The sequence below is a fragment of the Misgurnus anguillicaudatus genome, chromosome 8 (assembly GCF_027580225.2).
Source record: "Misgurnus anguillicaudatus chromosome 8, ASM2758022v2, whole genome shotgun sequence".
Taxonomy (NCBI): domain Eukaryota; kingdom Metazoa; phylum Chordata; class Actinopteri; order Cypriniformes; family Cobitidae; genus Misgurnus; species Misgurnus anguillicaudatus.
In genome coordinates this window covers 40,090,512-40,107,660 of record NC_073344.2, presented here as the reverse complement: position 1 = coordinate 40,107,660, position 17,149 = coordinate 40,090,512, and the positions used below count along the sequence as shown (strand labels likewise).

The following is a 17,149-nucleotide window of genomic DNA, read 5'->3' as shown; positions in this document are numbered from 1 at the left end:
TGCCACGCGAAGTACTCAAAAGAAGCAACAGAAAAAAGAAAAATATGTCCAATCATAGCACTGGGCTCATCCATCACATAGAAAGTGGGGATGATTGACAAGCCGTATGGCCAATCAGTAACAAGAGTCTGCTATCGATGGAATCACAAAATCCAGCGTGATCTCCTTCCTCCACCCGCAGTTTTCTGACCATCTTTTTCAGAGGAGAGTCGAGACGTCTGACCCGCTAAGGTAAACTGGTCAGGGTGGATGTGCAAATAATGAAATAATGCATTAGCTTAATCCTATGAAGTCAACGGTCGCACGGGCTCCGTTTCATACCGTGCACTTGACCGCAAGATGCGCTAACATTACTTCTGATTTGTAAATGGGCATCATTTATAATTGAGCGCTTGCGAAAAAGTACAATGATTTTACCATGGGGCAGATCATCCAGTTTTAGTCAAATAAAAACGGAAAGTTCACTCTCAGTGAAGGGAATCCACCTGACATCCGAGTGAAGCGGATTAAATGCGTTCTGAAATAACGCGCTCTTGATAATTGTCAATAAAATAAAATGTCATATACTACGGAAGAGGATTAGGGCCACTGGTGAAAAAAATATTTGAATTCTGACTTTATTCTCAGAATTCTGACTTTAATCTCAGAATTCTGACTTTAATCTCAGAATTCTGACTTTAATCTCAGAATTCTGACTTTAAACTCAGAATTCTGACTTTTATCTCAGAATTCTGACTTTAATCTCAGAATTCAGAATTCTAACTTTAAACTCAGAATTCTGACTTTAATCTCAGAATTCTGACTTTAAACTCAGAATTCTGACTTTAATCTCAGAATTCTGACTTTAAACTCAGAATTCAGAATTCTGACTTTAATTTCAGAATTCTGACTTTAATCTCAGAATTCTGACCTTAAACTCAGAATTCAGAATTCTGACTTTAATTTCAGAATTCTGACTTTAATCTCAGAATTCTGACTTTAAACTCAGAATTCTGACCATAATCTCAGAATTCTGACTTTAAACTCAGAATTCTGAGATTGAAGTCAGAATTCCGAGACCAAAGTCGAATTCCGAGATTAAAGCCAGAATTCTGAGTTTAAAGCAGTGTTAACTCTAAAATACTGTCTTAAAGGGGTAGTTAACTTAAAACATGTAATTCAGTCATAGTTTACATAACAGACCATCCAAACATTTATGAGTTTCTTTATTGTGTGATACACAAGTTATTTTAAAGAGTGTTGATAACCACAGTGTCTGGTCCCCACTCCATTGTATGTTTTGCTAGTCAGGGAAAAACAACACATTTTTTCTCAAATTTTTTTTGTGTGTGTTTCACTCAAGAAAGATATCATGAAGGTTAGACACAATATGAGGTGGAGTAAATGATAACAGAATGTCATTTGTGGGTTAACCATCTCCCACTATTTAACAGTAATATCACTTTTAACAGTGTTTGTGCAGACATGCTAAACTTTGGAGAATACAGTATTTAACATTAATAATGTTATTAATCACCATGTATGTCAAATTGAGTTAAACATGATTTTATTCACATTTATAATTATTTTTAAAGCAGATTATGGCAGGATGGTGAAATAGTGAGTGCAATGTGCAGCATGTTACCTTGATAGTTACCAAGAGGTGTGTGTGCATGCATGTGCGCGTGCATGTGTTAAATTATATGTTAAAAACCCGTGTTCTGTCCTTTCGGCCGATGCAACTGTACTCAAAAAAAATTTCCAAGGTTGGCAGGGGTGCTACCTAAGACAAAGAGAAAATCACTTTTGTAGCTCTAAAAAATTATTATATTTAGTTCATACAATACAGAGAGTGTTATCATTCACTATTCAGGAAAAAAAACTGGCTGGTAAAAAGTCACTGTGGCAGGTGGATTTCTAAATCCACCTGCCACAGTGGCTGGGGGTCAAAAAAGTTAACTTCAGGCCCCTGGGTGGGCTGCATTGAAGACCTGGACGTAAATATGTATGGTAATGTAGAAACAAAACTTTAAACTCGACGTGTCTAAATTACCTTATACAACACAGTAAGCGCGCATCAGAATCTAAACCGCATCCTTATCAATAACTTTGTATATTTCTATTGTGCTTGTGAGGTTGCTCTTACATACATGTAACGTTACATACCACAGTTATATGATAAAAAAGCTTTGTTTAGTGTTGGACCTTTCAAACGTAACTTGCCTTATACCATATACAACACAGTAAGCGGGCATCAGAATCTAAATTGCAGCTGGTAATTCCTTTCTTATCGCTAACTTTGTGTATTTCTATCGTTATATTACAGTTGTATTGTTAAGTGTTGCACCTTTATTAATCGTTTAATGTTTTTAGTAAATTAAAACAGTCAAACATACCTGTTTAGACACAGATGTTACATCAGGACACATCAAGCAATCTCTTACAAAGCAATCGTGAAACGCAGTAGCTTAATTAAAGTAAAATGTATTACTTACTGTGTATACTGCTGTGTCATTAGTGGTGCCTTTAATCACAGTCTCTCCTGCAAATCCAGCATCGACTTTTGGCTTCTTTACAAATGAATTCCGTGGTACACAAAGTAAACAAACACTCCCCGTGTGAGCTGGAACTTCTTTAAAAACAAACTTTAACCAAGCATTCCTAATGTTATGTTGAGAGTCTCCGAGTTAAGGTTATACAGCGTCTGTGTTCTTCCCAGACAGTTCTTCCAAACACTCAGGGAACCATGGGTACTCATAACGGATCACCGCGTCAAAATAAGTCTCTCAGGAAAAATGTTTTTAAAAGTAATTTTGGTTACATTTGGCAATCTTTAAAGACATGTTTACTGATTATTGAGACACTACATGGTTTGCTTTGCCCCTGGCCCGCACGTGTGTCATGTGTAGCTGTGGGCGGGGCTACAAAAGTGGTTGTTGTATAAAGGAGGTGTTTAAATTCTAATCTGATGTCATATTTCAACACATTCCTGAATCAACTGTTTTCATGGCTTTGTGCCAAAAACTGTTATATTTCAGTAAAGAGGACGTTTTCATTTCTAAAGCTTGCAGGATGTTCAGTTAAGTATGATGACCTCTTATATAACAAAATATCAAGTTAAAATTCATTTTTTGATTCACTGCCCCTTTAGCCCTCATGTGCCCCTTATTTCCTGTGTATGTTGGAGTTCCTTGGGGGTAAAGTGTCCCCAGAAATTAAAGGAGTGATTACAAAAAATATATATTCTTTTTGATGATACAAATAATATATCTTTTTTTTGTTTGCTTCCCATGTGTACATTGGTGCTGTGTTTTGGGAGATATGCAGTACTTTTGTACCTGTTAAGCACTCAACTACACCATTACCTTGCCTGTAAAATATCATATTTTTATGAAAAATTCACATAAATTATTATCTAAATTGGATTTAGGTTGTTTCTAGATGTTGATCTGGATGTTGTTTGTTGAGTTCGGCCATTTGGTGTTTGGAAAGAGCAGGGGAATTGCGGTTTGGGAAGTAGATCATTTCGACCAGCAGATGCCAATAGAGAGACCCATTCATTTCACTGGATATAGCCAACTGCTTAAATCACCACTTTAGTGATACATTTTGTAAATGTATGTATATATAAACATTAGAAAGGACATTAAAAATAAATATTATTTAAAATAGTAGAATTTTCTGTAGTTTTTGATGCATTTTAAAATGTCTGTTTTTACGAAATGCCACAGAAATTTGACTGAATGTAAGTATGTGTGTGTCTGTGTCCGTGTGTGTGTCCGTGTGTGTGTGGGCATGTGTGTTTGTGACTTGTGACCTTGTCTTTATGTGTGTGTCTGTGTCTTTATGCATGTGTAAGTTTTACTGTGTCTTTGTGTGTGTGTGTGTGTGTGTGTGTGTGTGTGTGTGTGTGTGTGTGTGTGTGTGTGCGCACCCACGCGCGCATGTCTTTTCTGTGTTGCATTTGTGCTCTAGTACCAGGCCTACCTTTCTGTGTTAAAGGAACAGCATGTAGGATTGTGGCCAAAACTGGTATTGCAATCACCAAACTTGTGGCTAAAACAGGTACTGCAATCACACAAATGGTGGCCAATACCCAAAATGACAACATAAACATCAGTTGAGGGCTGCAACTCCACTTTTTAAACGACAATATCCTGGCCAGACCACTGTTGTCAGTAGCTAAGTTTCCATCCACTTGTCAATCGAATTATCTGAAGTTCGGTTAAAAAACTTATGCGAATAAAGCTGGTGAAAGTGTGTTTCCATCCAACGGCTTTAAAGCGAATAAAAACCTGTGCGTAATGACGTCACATGCTGGTTTGCGACCAAATTTGTATATCGAATTGATTTGAGACATTTGAAGGTGTTTCCATTCATTTTCGCACTGAATCGCACAATATTCAAGCAAAAATTTGCGAACAAAGTTTTGCTAGACAAATTTGCGGCATTTCACAAGTTATAAGTGCTTATGTGCCAGCTGAGCTGATAGCGACATATCAAGCTATAATAATAAGAAAATTACGTTAACATCAAATTGCTATGATGATGCAGATGCATGTAAATGCTCAACGACAACGGAGGCATTAACGTGAAATGATAGTCCGGATCAATTCTTAACGTAAATGAGAACGAAAAAATATCTTTAGAGTTGTTAATAAGCCAATAAAGCTACGAGGGTTCTTTGGCCGAGGATCCATCTCATCAAGGTCGAATTTGCTTTTATTTTCCCTCCGGCACCGTTGCGAGATAACTTTCTTTTTTGAAAGACGTATCGCTGTTTGAGCGCCTCATTTATTTACTCCGGAGGACGTCCCACGTCTTGTCATAACCATTGTTGGACATTTCCTTTGCGAGTTCCTGATAAATTATGGCATTTCTTAGATTTTTGCTATCTAAAATAGAGCTGTAATCGAACCCGAAAGTACATTTAGATTGACAGCTTTTTAAAAGCCCGAACCCGTTGACAGCCATACATTATTTAAATTTGCGCACTCAAACAGCTTTTATCAAGAATGAGTAATTTACACAGGTTTTAACATTATTTATTAATGACTAACTGGGCTACACGTCACTTGGAAGTTGAAACAAAGAAAAAAATAAGTCATCTGTAACATCGTAACATCTCGTTCTAAATAGGCATATGCAATACATTATAGGCCAACATGCCAATAAAAACAATTATTTCTTAACGAATTAAATTAAGATAATACATTCTGAATAAGATGGTTATTTGGGAATAACGAAATTAGGATAAAGGTTCTGTGGTATTTGCTTCGGCACTTTCTTTACATTAATGCCAACATTAGCCTATATCCTCTGTCTAAATTATGTATTTAAGACTAAGTAATATTTAGTTATACATTAAAAAACCTTTACTCACCAAGATTAGGCATTTTTGTTGAGGAAATTATTAAATCCACTGTAAATGGCTTCAGCGTGGTCCTGCGCTTACTGATAGGGCATTCAGCAGCATTGAACTTGACCGCTCATTTACAGTGCAAAGGCGGAGCACGAGCCCGTGTAAAATGTTAGAAATGAAGCCCGAATCCGACCGAACACGTCGGGTTCGGGCAAAGATCTTCAGCTCTTTCTCTGCTAAATTAAATTTAAAATGAATCTCGTCTCGTCGTTTGTCCACTTACATCTGACTTTGTTGACACACGTCATTTGTGCCACCAGAGTGGAAATTACCTAAAACTTTTTCTTCTTGTTTTGTGTGTGTGGGTTGCAACCATAAAAGGACCTAAACCTTAATCGCAAATGATTATTTATTCGGCAAATAACGTTTCCATCAGCGTTTATCGAATAAGCCATATATCGATCAAAATAAAATCCGATGAGATCGAACGTATTTCTTTTGAGTCGATATTCATGAAATTCAATCGAATTTTACTGTTTCCATAACGCATTTTTCATTCGATATCACTTAATTCGGATAAAAACATGAGGATGGAAACATGGCTAGTGATATAAGTATTTGAAATGAAAATGATTTCTTAATGTCTAGTGACATATCAGGGCCATTTTATGATTAATTGATATAAATTTCTTACATACTGTTCCTTTAAAATTTTCATATTTATTCTGAATTCATTGATTTTTTTTGCATTTCCCATTCATTTTAATTGGGGTCATTTTTACCCTCAAAGGGCCTCTTTTGGTAAATTTGTTTACACATCTTTAGAACAGCCGAATCAAGACCAGGTTTTTTAATTTGAATCTTGACAGATAATCTCAAAAAGTCACAAAATCTTATTCCACTGAGATGAAGAGAACCATGTTTTTAAACTAAAGAAACGTTGCTTGGGGTGAGATTGACCCCAAGGTACTTATTAGGGTTAATAGAATTTCCCTTTCGAAGACTACAGCGAACAGCTGGTTTGGACTACAGCCCTCTACTTCTCGGTTGAATGACATCAAAATAAGAGTTTCTGACTAACTTTCGCCCATAGGAATACGTCAGTCACCACAAAAACTCAAACGGCTCTAGCTAAGCTGCACACACTAAATCACAACACACTAAACAAGCTACACAATCAGAACTCGTTACGTATTTCTGAAAGAGGGACTTCATAGAACAAGGAAGACATCAGCCTGTTTTTAGAACAGTGAAAACAGCACTGTAGAGATATGTAAATTATGTGTAAAATAATGTTTTTTACACACAAAACATGAACACATGTCATATTGCACACCGTAAACACAATCATAGCTTCAAAAACACAGGAAAAGGGGACTGTTGAATTTATTTCATGATCTAAAACATTAAAGTGTGACAAAAATGCAAAAAAATCAAGGAGAAGCCAAAAAATTTTCTCACCATTGTACATTATGACAGTTTCACAAGAGTTTGTACTGTATTATGATAATGCATCAAAAGAAATTTGGTTTTAATGAAAAATGAAACATCATATATTGTTTTTCCATTTTTTATTATAGGAAAACCTTAAGAGTTAAATTGTCTTTTTTTGTTATGAAATATAAAATGTGCTCTACTGTTCCAGCTTAAAAGGCAGTAAGTAAGTAAGAAAGTAAAAGTTAATGTGTAGGTGGAGTTCCCAGTGGACCTTATTTTTGCAGTTCTGATTTGTTACACTGGGCTTGGGAAATGACATACAGTATGTCATACGTAGAACAGTCATGCGTAATGGGTTTACCAATGCTACTGTTTTACAGATATTATGAAGTTGTAACACTGGTATCCATATTTCAGGTAACACTGTCTAATTTCTTTACTTTTGTATTTTGCATTATACATCTAATACATTGTTTAATGGATTCTTAAATTTTTGTTTCTGGTTTTTATGTTCTGCAGTATTCAAATGTTTACTGCACAACACCTGAAGTTCAAAGCTTAACAGATGATAAAGACCTTCAGGAGGAGTGCCTATGTTACGTCAGTAAACCAGGTAAGCAAGTAAATAGAGATTCACAATCATTTTCTTGTTACAGCTAAACAGTATATTGGGTTTACATTCATATACCATTATATTATATTTATATGAGGAAGGGTCTAACATGTTTCTAGTTTGCAGCAGACATTTTAATGACATTTATTCATATGTCCTTAGGCCAGAAGACAAATCTTAGGGACGTGTTCCTGTTGTATTGCGGTTTAACCCCTGGTACAACTGTACGTGATCTATGTTCCCGCTATTCTCACCAGCTACAAAGGGTGGACGAAAGGCAAGGCCATTTAAATTGTTTGTTATTCTATAACTTATTGCCACTATTAGTAAGCCATATTAAGTAGGGATGTGCATTTATGTCATTTTTTCATTTCCATTAATCCATTGGTCTGAAAAACGAGTACTCGATTAACTGTGGGCGGGGCAATCAAAGGGGCAGGGTGTATACGTCATGGTGAAAATAAAAATATTTTTATTAAAAACACTCAAATAAAACTTTAATTTGAAGAAACTCTGACAGAACAAAGAACAAATTCTATAATATTAATAAATTAAATGTTTTTAACAGAAACCTCTAACAGGAAAGCTGCGTGATGAAGTGAAACTAAAGCGTTAATAAACACAAACTGATGCACTTTCTATATGACGCTCTCTACATAATATTAAGCCTTCTATACAACATACCTAAATGGGTAACACTTTATTATAATGTTTATTAGTTAACATTAGTTAATGTATTAACTAACATGAACAATCCATGAGCAATACATTTGTTACAGTATTTATTAATCTTTGTTAATGTTAGTTAATAGAAATAAAGCTGTTCATTGTTTGTTCATGTTAGTTCACGGTGCATTAACTAACGTTAACCAAATTTTAATAAAGTATAAGTAATTGTTGAAATTAACATTAATAAAGATTAATAAATGCTGTATAAGTGCAGTTCATCATTAGTTCATGTTAACTAATGTAGTTAACTAATGTTAACTAATGAACATTATTTTAAAGTGTTACCCATAAATGTATTATACAACATGAATATATCTGCACAAAATGCAAGACTTAAACTAAGTTATGTACTGGACAGAACGTTTAACTCCCATTGTGGATGTGCACCATAACAGCGCACTTTAAAACACGTCCAGTCAAAGCACGAGCTTCATAACATTAAGCAGCTTTTGCTATCATTTTAGCGATTAGCGTCGTCCTCTCACCTGTTTTCAGTCAGGATGTATGCTCGTATGGCTCTCTGGTATCTCTTGACCTTTGATGTTTAAACATGAGATGATATGAGCGAACTTGTGATGGGGCTGTAACAAGTTACATTTTGCATCTGACTGACTGTATTTTCGTCCTAATGAAGTGATTCCCAAAAGCACGACACATTCCTTTAAACCATAGTGCCTCATTGATGTGAAGTGTGTTTGGCGCGGGTAAGCGGACTTTATCTGTTTGTTTTTGAATCATGCATGTTAACGTTACTGATGTCATACACCGGTCTGCGTAGCTCAACACAACGTCAAACACGCACCCAGTCTGTACTACCACAGGTGCTTGTAATCCTAACCCGACATCCAAATGCCGCAATAACCACAAATAAATAAATTAATAAATAAACCCACACGATCATCGTTCTCGTGATCGATCATCGATGCCACGTTCGAGTACAGGAGCACACATCCACTCATCCCCTTAAAAAGAATGATAAAGTAAGTATACGAAATAAAAAACACAAATTTACATAGGAAAAATGTGGGGCGCTGCAGAGCTAGAACTATTTTTGGGGGACTGCCCTACCTGCCCATACTGATGAGCCACGCCTGGTTAGGACACAGTGTTATATGCAAAGTGAATGGATATTCTAACAGGGAGTGCACACCAAAACTTTTAAAAGCAGCTGAAAACGCCTGGAGGATGCTAAAGGCCCGCTTTCTTCAGCCGAGAGCTTTGGTAGCTGTGATACTTAAGCTGTGAGCCGGTTGGTTGCTGTGATGCTTCTCCTGCCCCTCCTCCACTGTGATTGGACAAGCGTGTGAAAACTGACATTGACGAGCGGGAGCTTTTCACCCAAAGTTGAATCTCTTTCAACTCTCGGCGCTCAGAGCTGAGCGTGGGAAAACGCAGATCGCTGGCTTTCAGTGCAAAAAAAAAAAAAACGCTAGCTGCTGGCTTATTTGGAAAAATGCTGTGCAATTGAAAAAAAATTTTTTTTGTTTGTCTGGTTTTTGTTATCTGTTACTTTAGGAAGTTGATTCAGTTTGGCTTGATGAAAAATCTGATTCGTCGGCTGCAGAAGTATCCAGTCAAAGTTGTTAGAGATGAAAGGAGCCGTCCTCCTAGACTTTATACTGGCTGGCATAGTTATGATGAAATCTGCTGCAAAACTGGAAAGTATTACAGATGATACTAATTGTGACCCCTGCCTGTGAAAACCTAGCTAGACTTTTTTTTCTAGACATGCGTGCACTAAACAGGGGGCTATTTGTGCCAACACATAAAATCATTCTATATAATGCCCCTATTTGGGTGGAAGCAAAAAACACTTTTTTTTACTGTTTAATTGCCAATAATTTTTCAAAAACTCACTCAAAACTGATTTGGGGAACACACACACACATTCGAGTTTCCATGTTTTGTGGGGACATTTCATAAACATAATGGTTTTTATACTGTACAAACTGCATATTCTATTCCCTTCCCCAAACCCCAACCATTACAGAAAACCTTCTGCTACTTCAGATTTTTAATAAACATCATTCTGTTTGATTTTTTAAGCTTGTTTCCTTATGGGGACCTCAAAATGTCCCCACAAGGTCAACAAAACACTGGTATTCCTATCTTTGTGGGGACAATTGGTCCCCACAATGTGATAATTACCAGGTACATACACACAATTAATTATTTTCAATATAAAAAGTGATTGTGGACAGGATTTATTTGACCTTTTATCACAGTCTTGGGCATGTGAAAGATTAGTAACAACATTGGCTTTGATGCTATGTTACTTTTTGTACAGCATCACATTTGTTCTCCCTTATTTACTGTCCGTGGCTGTTTTTGCCTCATTTACATATTCTTTATTGGGTTCAATCGTGACTATTAGTTTGTGTAGTGCTACACTTTTTGTGTTCTCTGATTTCCATCTTTATTTTGGAGTAAAACATTTTTTCGTTGTATTTTTTTCGTTCTCTTTTAAAGATTGGATGGAGGGTCCCATACATACCTTCACCTTAGGCCCCCAATTTGCTAAATTTGCCACTGTATTTAACTCTGCATCACAATGAACCATAATTTGTCTGTTTGTCATATACCATGTGAACGTTGAGGTTCTCCTGTTTTCAGTAATATATGACACTGACACATGTATAGGATAATTTTAAAAGTCTTGTAAAATAAGTTTATTTATATGCTGTGCAAAAATGTATTTAAAATAGGGATATTATCTTGTCAGAAGTTGAGCTACAAAACAGAAAAGCTGTTCCTGGAATTTCTGAGATGACCTGATTGTCAAAAACTCAGTGTTTTAGCAAGCTAAGTTCAGGTATATTTGTGCAGAAACATCCTGTTATTATATAAATCTATCTATGATGCGTATTGAAGTTAATTTTAAATATTTTTAGTAGAACATATCTGAACATTGGTACATTACTAATAGTGATAATTTACACATGTGTTCGACAGACTTCATGAACCGACAGGCGGATGACATCAAATTGCCGCAAGAGCAATTTGAAAGCAAACTCTTTCTCGAATCGCCCTCGCGGTACTTTGATTTCATCCGCCTGACGTTCTTGCAACGCAGCCTGAAGTCGAACACACTTTATGATATTGGGGTTTCCCCCTGCAGGAGGTCTCATGATGATCGCTGCTGTTATAATCGTGATCTCACTTAAAGATTGTGGGTAGGGGAGTTTTTACCTGTGTTTTTGAAATTAAAATCCTTGTTTGTTTTAACATGCAAACAGACTCACGGTTCTCCCCCACACTCAAACTAGATGCATACTGAAGACATTATTCCAGAAGTAATATGATTTTTTCTCTGTTGATCAATAAACATGTTCTTACAATTCCACTGGGAATTGTAGTGCAGTCGCAGTGAATTGTATTAATTTTTTGCACACTTTTAAATATGGCTACTTGTGCAATAAATACTGCACAATGACAAAGGGTAAGACCAGTTTTTCCATTTACTCCATCTTACTGAGAATTTTATTGTAGTCTTAATATTTACTATTATTATTTTAGTCTTAGTTGGTTAACTCGTACTATCATATCATTTAAAAGTCTGTTTATTGGCGGTTGTCATGTCAAGATTTGGCTGCCGTGAAGGGATGTCACAGTATAATGTTTTGTGTTCATATCTTGTTTTAGTTTATCTTTTGCTGATAAAAAAAATTACAGCCTTTTCGTTTAAATTACAGCCTTTAAAAAGCATGTACACAGCAAAATCTGGAACCTCAGAATAACTCTATAAGAGTTAATTTCAACACTTTAAAAGTGTCTCATGGGGTCCACTCCCAATAGAGTTATTTTAACACTTTTGAAAGTGTTGGCACGTTGACTCTTTTAAAGTGTTAGCAATTGACACTATACAGAGTTAAAAATCTAACTATAAATTTACAATTATTAGTGTTAAATATTTTTTATTTGTTAAAAATTAACTCCCTCTGTGTAATTTGTTAACTCCAATGTAGTGTTATATTTTTTAATATGGTGTTAATATGGTAAATGTAAAGACAGAAACATATTAAGGTACTTTTGGGACAAAAAACTTTATTTAAAACAGTTTTTTAATGTAACAATACAGCAGTATAATCTATCATTCTCATTTTAAAACTATTAATGATTTTTTTTAAATGTCATCTGATCAACATTTATTTATGACAGAAAAATTGTCCTCAATGTATCATGCATTTAAGTGTTCATTAAATTAACATATTAACATCCGAGACAACTAAAAAGCACATTCCCAATGTATAACAACAGTAAACACAGTTTATGCGATGCTTCAGTTCATACAAAAGTTTTACTTCATTTCAATCCAAAATCCATGTTGGTCTTCACATTTTAACAGAAGAATATGATGAACCAGTAGCTGTAAGGAGGTGATATGATCCTCGACGGTCAGACCTTCAGACTGGATATTGAACTTTTCTGTTAATGAAACAAAAATAAAAGGGAAAAATTGAGTATTAAAAAACTATACAAAATGCAAAAAAACAATTTATGTTTTGCACAAAATACTCACTTTGTTATAAAATTGCTCTTCGTCTGAAGAAATTTTCATGTAGGCCTATGTCTGTGCTCCTCTAAAGTCCCCAAAGCAAATCTCCTGCACACATTAATGGATTTAAAAATATATATATTAAACTTAAACAGCATATAAAGCAAAAAAACAACAACAAAAAAACTCCCAAAAACATTATACGAGTATGAATGGCTCCATCTGAGGCTAAGACCTAAACTCGACTGCCGCATTCATATAATGACAATATCACATGACTCTTAATGTTAAACTTGATACGAACAGCAATATAAAACATAACACCTCAAAACTCACAAATATTATTGATCAAAATGTTATTTATTGAACATTTCCTTACCATTTACAGTAAAAGAGATGATCTTCTGCTTGAACTGCATCATCCAAAAACACGGTTCAGTGTGTGCTGTAAAAAGTGGGAGGTCTTCTCTATTTAACACCCTAAGAGTTAACAAACTCCACTAACAAAACACTCTAGGAGTTGATTTTTTTAAAAAGTGGTAACACTCTGTTTTGACACCAACTCTTTATTTTTATAGAGTTAAATAAAATAGTTTTAACTCAATCCAGTGTTAAATTAACTCCAAACTCTTTATATTTCCATTAACACCGTAATTTTAACTCTGCTAAATTTGCTGTGTAAAAACAGGATTTGTACTGCTAACATATTGCTTGTTGTCTTTAAGTGTACATCTATTAAATCTTTAGTTTGATTTTATACATGTATAATGTGGTTTTATAGATTAATTATTTGAGAATGTCCTTGTACGCAAACAGGAAATTTTGCCATACCTTTAGATTTTGATGAAACGCCACCACTGATTTAAAGAAACACACATAAAAACAGCACTTTTTTCATTGCAGCCACAAATGGCCATGTTCAATAATGAAAGATATGTGGTGTATTTTGAGCTGAAACTTTGCAGACACATTCTGGCAATACCAGAGACTATTTTTATTTGCTGTATTTTTATTTGCCTTTAAAGGGGCCATGACATGAAAATCTGACTTTTTCCATGTTTAGGTGCTATGATTGATTCCCCAGTGCTTCTATCAACATAGAAAATGTGAAAAAGATCAACCCAGTAACTTAGTTTTGGTAAACCATTCTCTACAAGCACATGAAAAAATAGGTCATTGAAATTTGGCTCTCCTTATGATATCATAAGGAGCTCTTATTATAATAATACAACCCCTTAACCTACACTATCCGACCACAGCACTGCCATTTAGTGCAGAGAAAAGCACAATTGAGTTTTAATTGCAACAAACCACCATCATTGTGATAAGTGTTTGAATTTCATCAGCCCATATGCATTTTAAAGGACACACCCAAAACGGCACTTTTTCCACACACCTACAAAGTGGCAATTTTAACATTCTATAATAAATTATTTATATGGTATTTTGAGCTAAAACTTCACATATGTGCTCTGGGGACACCAAAGATTTATTTGACATCTTAAAAAAGTCTTGTGCCAAATTATATTGAAGCTTAGTTTTTAATATCATTTACAGCAATAATCACAAATTACATAGTTTTGTCAATTTTGTGTTTTTTTACGGCTACTTTGATGCTCTTAATCTCAAAATTAGATTAGGCGACTTCTGCCGGGATTTCACAGGCAGGTTCACAATTATTAATATGAATATTTCCTTTTTTAAATAATTTAAAATAACATCAATAACATCATTCTTTGTGTTTACAGGAATGAGTTACAAGGAGTTGGATGAACGCTTAGAGAATGACCTTAATATTGTTGTTTGCTGGAAATAATGTAGTAAAGATAAAACAGGATTATGATGTGAGACATACAATAGTAAAGTAATACATGTAAAAAGATACAAACTGTGCAGTGTGTTTTTGTTGTCAAGCATCTGTTTTTTTTCTGTACATATTGTTTAACTGTCCATATTAAAATCTGATGTTAACATAGATTAAAATTAGAAATTAAAAGACTACTGAGTAGTAGTGGTACATACATGCTAAAAGTACTTTGGTTTTGCTTTAAAAAATACTTGTATGTAACGTGTTTTGGTAACACTACAAAATGGTTCCCTTTGTCAACATTAGTTACCTACATTAGTTAACATGAACTAATAATGAATGATTTTCCACAGCATTTATTAATTTTAACATTTACTTATGCATTTTAAAAAGAAAAACTTAATATGTTATCTGTTACCAATAACCATGAATAAACAATGAACAACTGTTTGTATTAATCCACATTAGCAAAGATTAATAAATGCTGTATAAAATGTTGCTTATTGAAAGTTAATGTTAGCCAGTACATCAACTAATGTTAACAAATGGAACCTTACTGTAAAGTGTTACCCATGGATATCTTTTACAAATCAACTATCATTTAAAAATCAGTTTTTTCAAATTTATAAGACACCTTTGTCACTATTTGGTTTTCCTAGCAACTGCTATATGATGTTGGGATCTTTCTGTAAAATGTGTTCTTTTTATTTGATTTGGGAGTATTATATAACTCTAACAATCAGATGTTTCTTATAAAGAAAAAGTACATTGAATACATTTAATTTACAGTTGTTCAGTTGTTTTTTTACAGTGTAATGAAACTGTTTACTTTTTACAAATGTTCCTTAGAATAACTTTGCTCACAGTAAAATAATAAATAGGGTATGTATATTGCAATACTGTGTTTTATCATTTTCATATGTAATGCCTATAAATTATAAACAGAATCACACTCGAACATTGTTGTCAGTTATGGCTCGTGGTTATTAAAATAGAGGAGGCACAAATTTTAGCCCCACCCTGACTATTTTATTTGTTTATTTTATTAACTGCTTAATAAAAGCCTTCACATTTATGTACAAGAACAACAAGATACATACATAAGACAATGGGTGAATTCCATTTGAGCCCTTTAAAGAGCATTTCAGGAAGGGGACGCATGATAAATACTCCCTCCGTTACATTGTTTTCAATAGTCTATTTGCCAAGTGCATTTAAATCGGCCAAACTATGAGACACAATTCCGCAGCTCCCGCCACAATTTACACGGAGGACTGATTTTTGAAAGGAACAAGGCTTAGGGATGATCACTTTCAACTGGAATTTTCACAATATTATAAAACTTTCACTCACCTGTGCAGTCAACCATCTTATGATGATTATTTTATGTCCTGCTTTGGCCTAGGTCTTCCTTAATTTTTAGTTAATACTGGAAAGGAAGCTTTGTAAATTTGTTTGCAATGAAATAATCACTATCTCTTCCCTCCATAATATCTACGCTATCAGCGTGAGAGTGCTGAGACATGTTAACAACTGGGTCACTTAGTCGCTAGATTTAGCAAATTTCTATCGCTTTAACGACTTTATTTTAAAAAAGCGAATAGGATGAATCTAGTTATCTTTTCTGGCATGGTTGGAGACTTTTGTAGACTGACATGAAAACATCTCAAAGCACTGACAGGCAGCTCGGTCATCGCGCAGCAATCACTCCGAACACACCTGCGACAGGGCAATGGCAAATACAACGAGCTCAAAGGTAGCGGTCGCAAACACGAAGTATAATATAAGCACTACTTTTCCATTGTTGAGGTGAAAGGCAAGAATGTTTGTGTAATGTGCAACTTATGCCCTGGAAGAAAAAGTCTCTCCATGTCTGTGGCAAGTAATTCTGATCTAATAAAGCACCTCATATCGTCAAATGCTGCCACAACATTTGTGGTTTTTCTTTAGTATCCATTTTAGTCAGAGCCGGCCCTAGACCTTTGGGGGCCCTAAGCAAAATTTGGTCGGGGGCCCCTTTGACCGTTTTAAGTAAGGCCTAAAGAAAAGCAATGACTACCTTATGACTATACTGCACATATTATATCTACTATGTTACTTTTTTTAAATGTGTCTAATAAATTATGTTTTAATTATTCTATGTATACTGTATGTTAATGTTCTTTTTTACATTGCTGGTCCTGAGTACGTATTTCGTTCTTATGTGGCAATATGTAGCCTACAGAATGACAATAAAAGACCTTGGGGTGGTCCCGGACAGGGAATATCTTAAGACAGGACTCTGCCTTAGTTTAATTAGAAAACATAACTAATTTTAACAAAAATGCCTTACTAAAAACATTATTTGTGTGGATTTTGAGGCAAAACAAAGGGCACTGGTGTATTTTAAGATATGTCAGTGCAAGCGTTTTTCAGTTTGGACAGCTCTTAGCCTACTTTTATTTTAGTCTAGGACTAGTTTAATTCCTGTCAGGGAAACTGCCCCCTTGAGTTCTTGATTTGAGTTCCATGTTTGATGTCTAACAGAAAAATATGATACCACTGACTGAACTGAATGGCAGTACAGTGCAACAAACACACACTGATGAACTTGCTGAATAAAAAGACTGATAAAGTGACTTTCACTGACCATCAAAGAAACATTTTTAATTGACACCAGAGTTTAAGAGGCACAAACAACAGCCTATATATATAATTTAAATGAAATAGAGTAAATAGAATAACATT

General features: G+C 34.8%; 1 protein-coding gene across 2 annotated transcripts in view; it reads left to right on the top strand.

Annotated features, from left to right (window-relative positions):
* The window catches only part of nprl2 (NPR2 like, GATOR1 complex subunit), a 161,588-nt gene extending 146,159 nt beyond the window's left edge, over positions 1-15,429 (top strand). The window contains exons 7-11 of one of the 2 annotated variants that reach the window (XM_073870908.1): positions 7,159-7,195; positions 7,298-7,391; positions 7,554-7,668; positions 9,636-9,781; positions 14,367-15,429. In XM_073870908.1, coding sequence (XP_073727009.1) covers positions 7,159-7,195; positions 7,298-7,391; positions 7,554-7,668; positions 9,636-9,781; positions 14,367-14,431 — 457 coding nt within the window. In that variant the 3' untranslated portion in view covers positions 14,432-15,429. Of the gene's footprint in view, positions 1-7,158; positions 7,196-7,297; positions 7,392-7,553; positions 7,669-9,635; positions 9,782-14,363 lie in introns of both variants that reach the window. The other variant, XM_073870910.1, reaches the window with a different exon arrangement.
* The last annotated feature ends 1,720 nt before the right edge of the window (positions 15,430-17,149 follow it).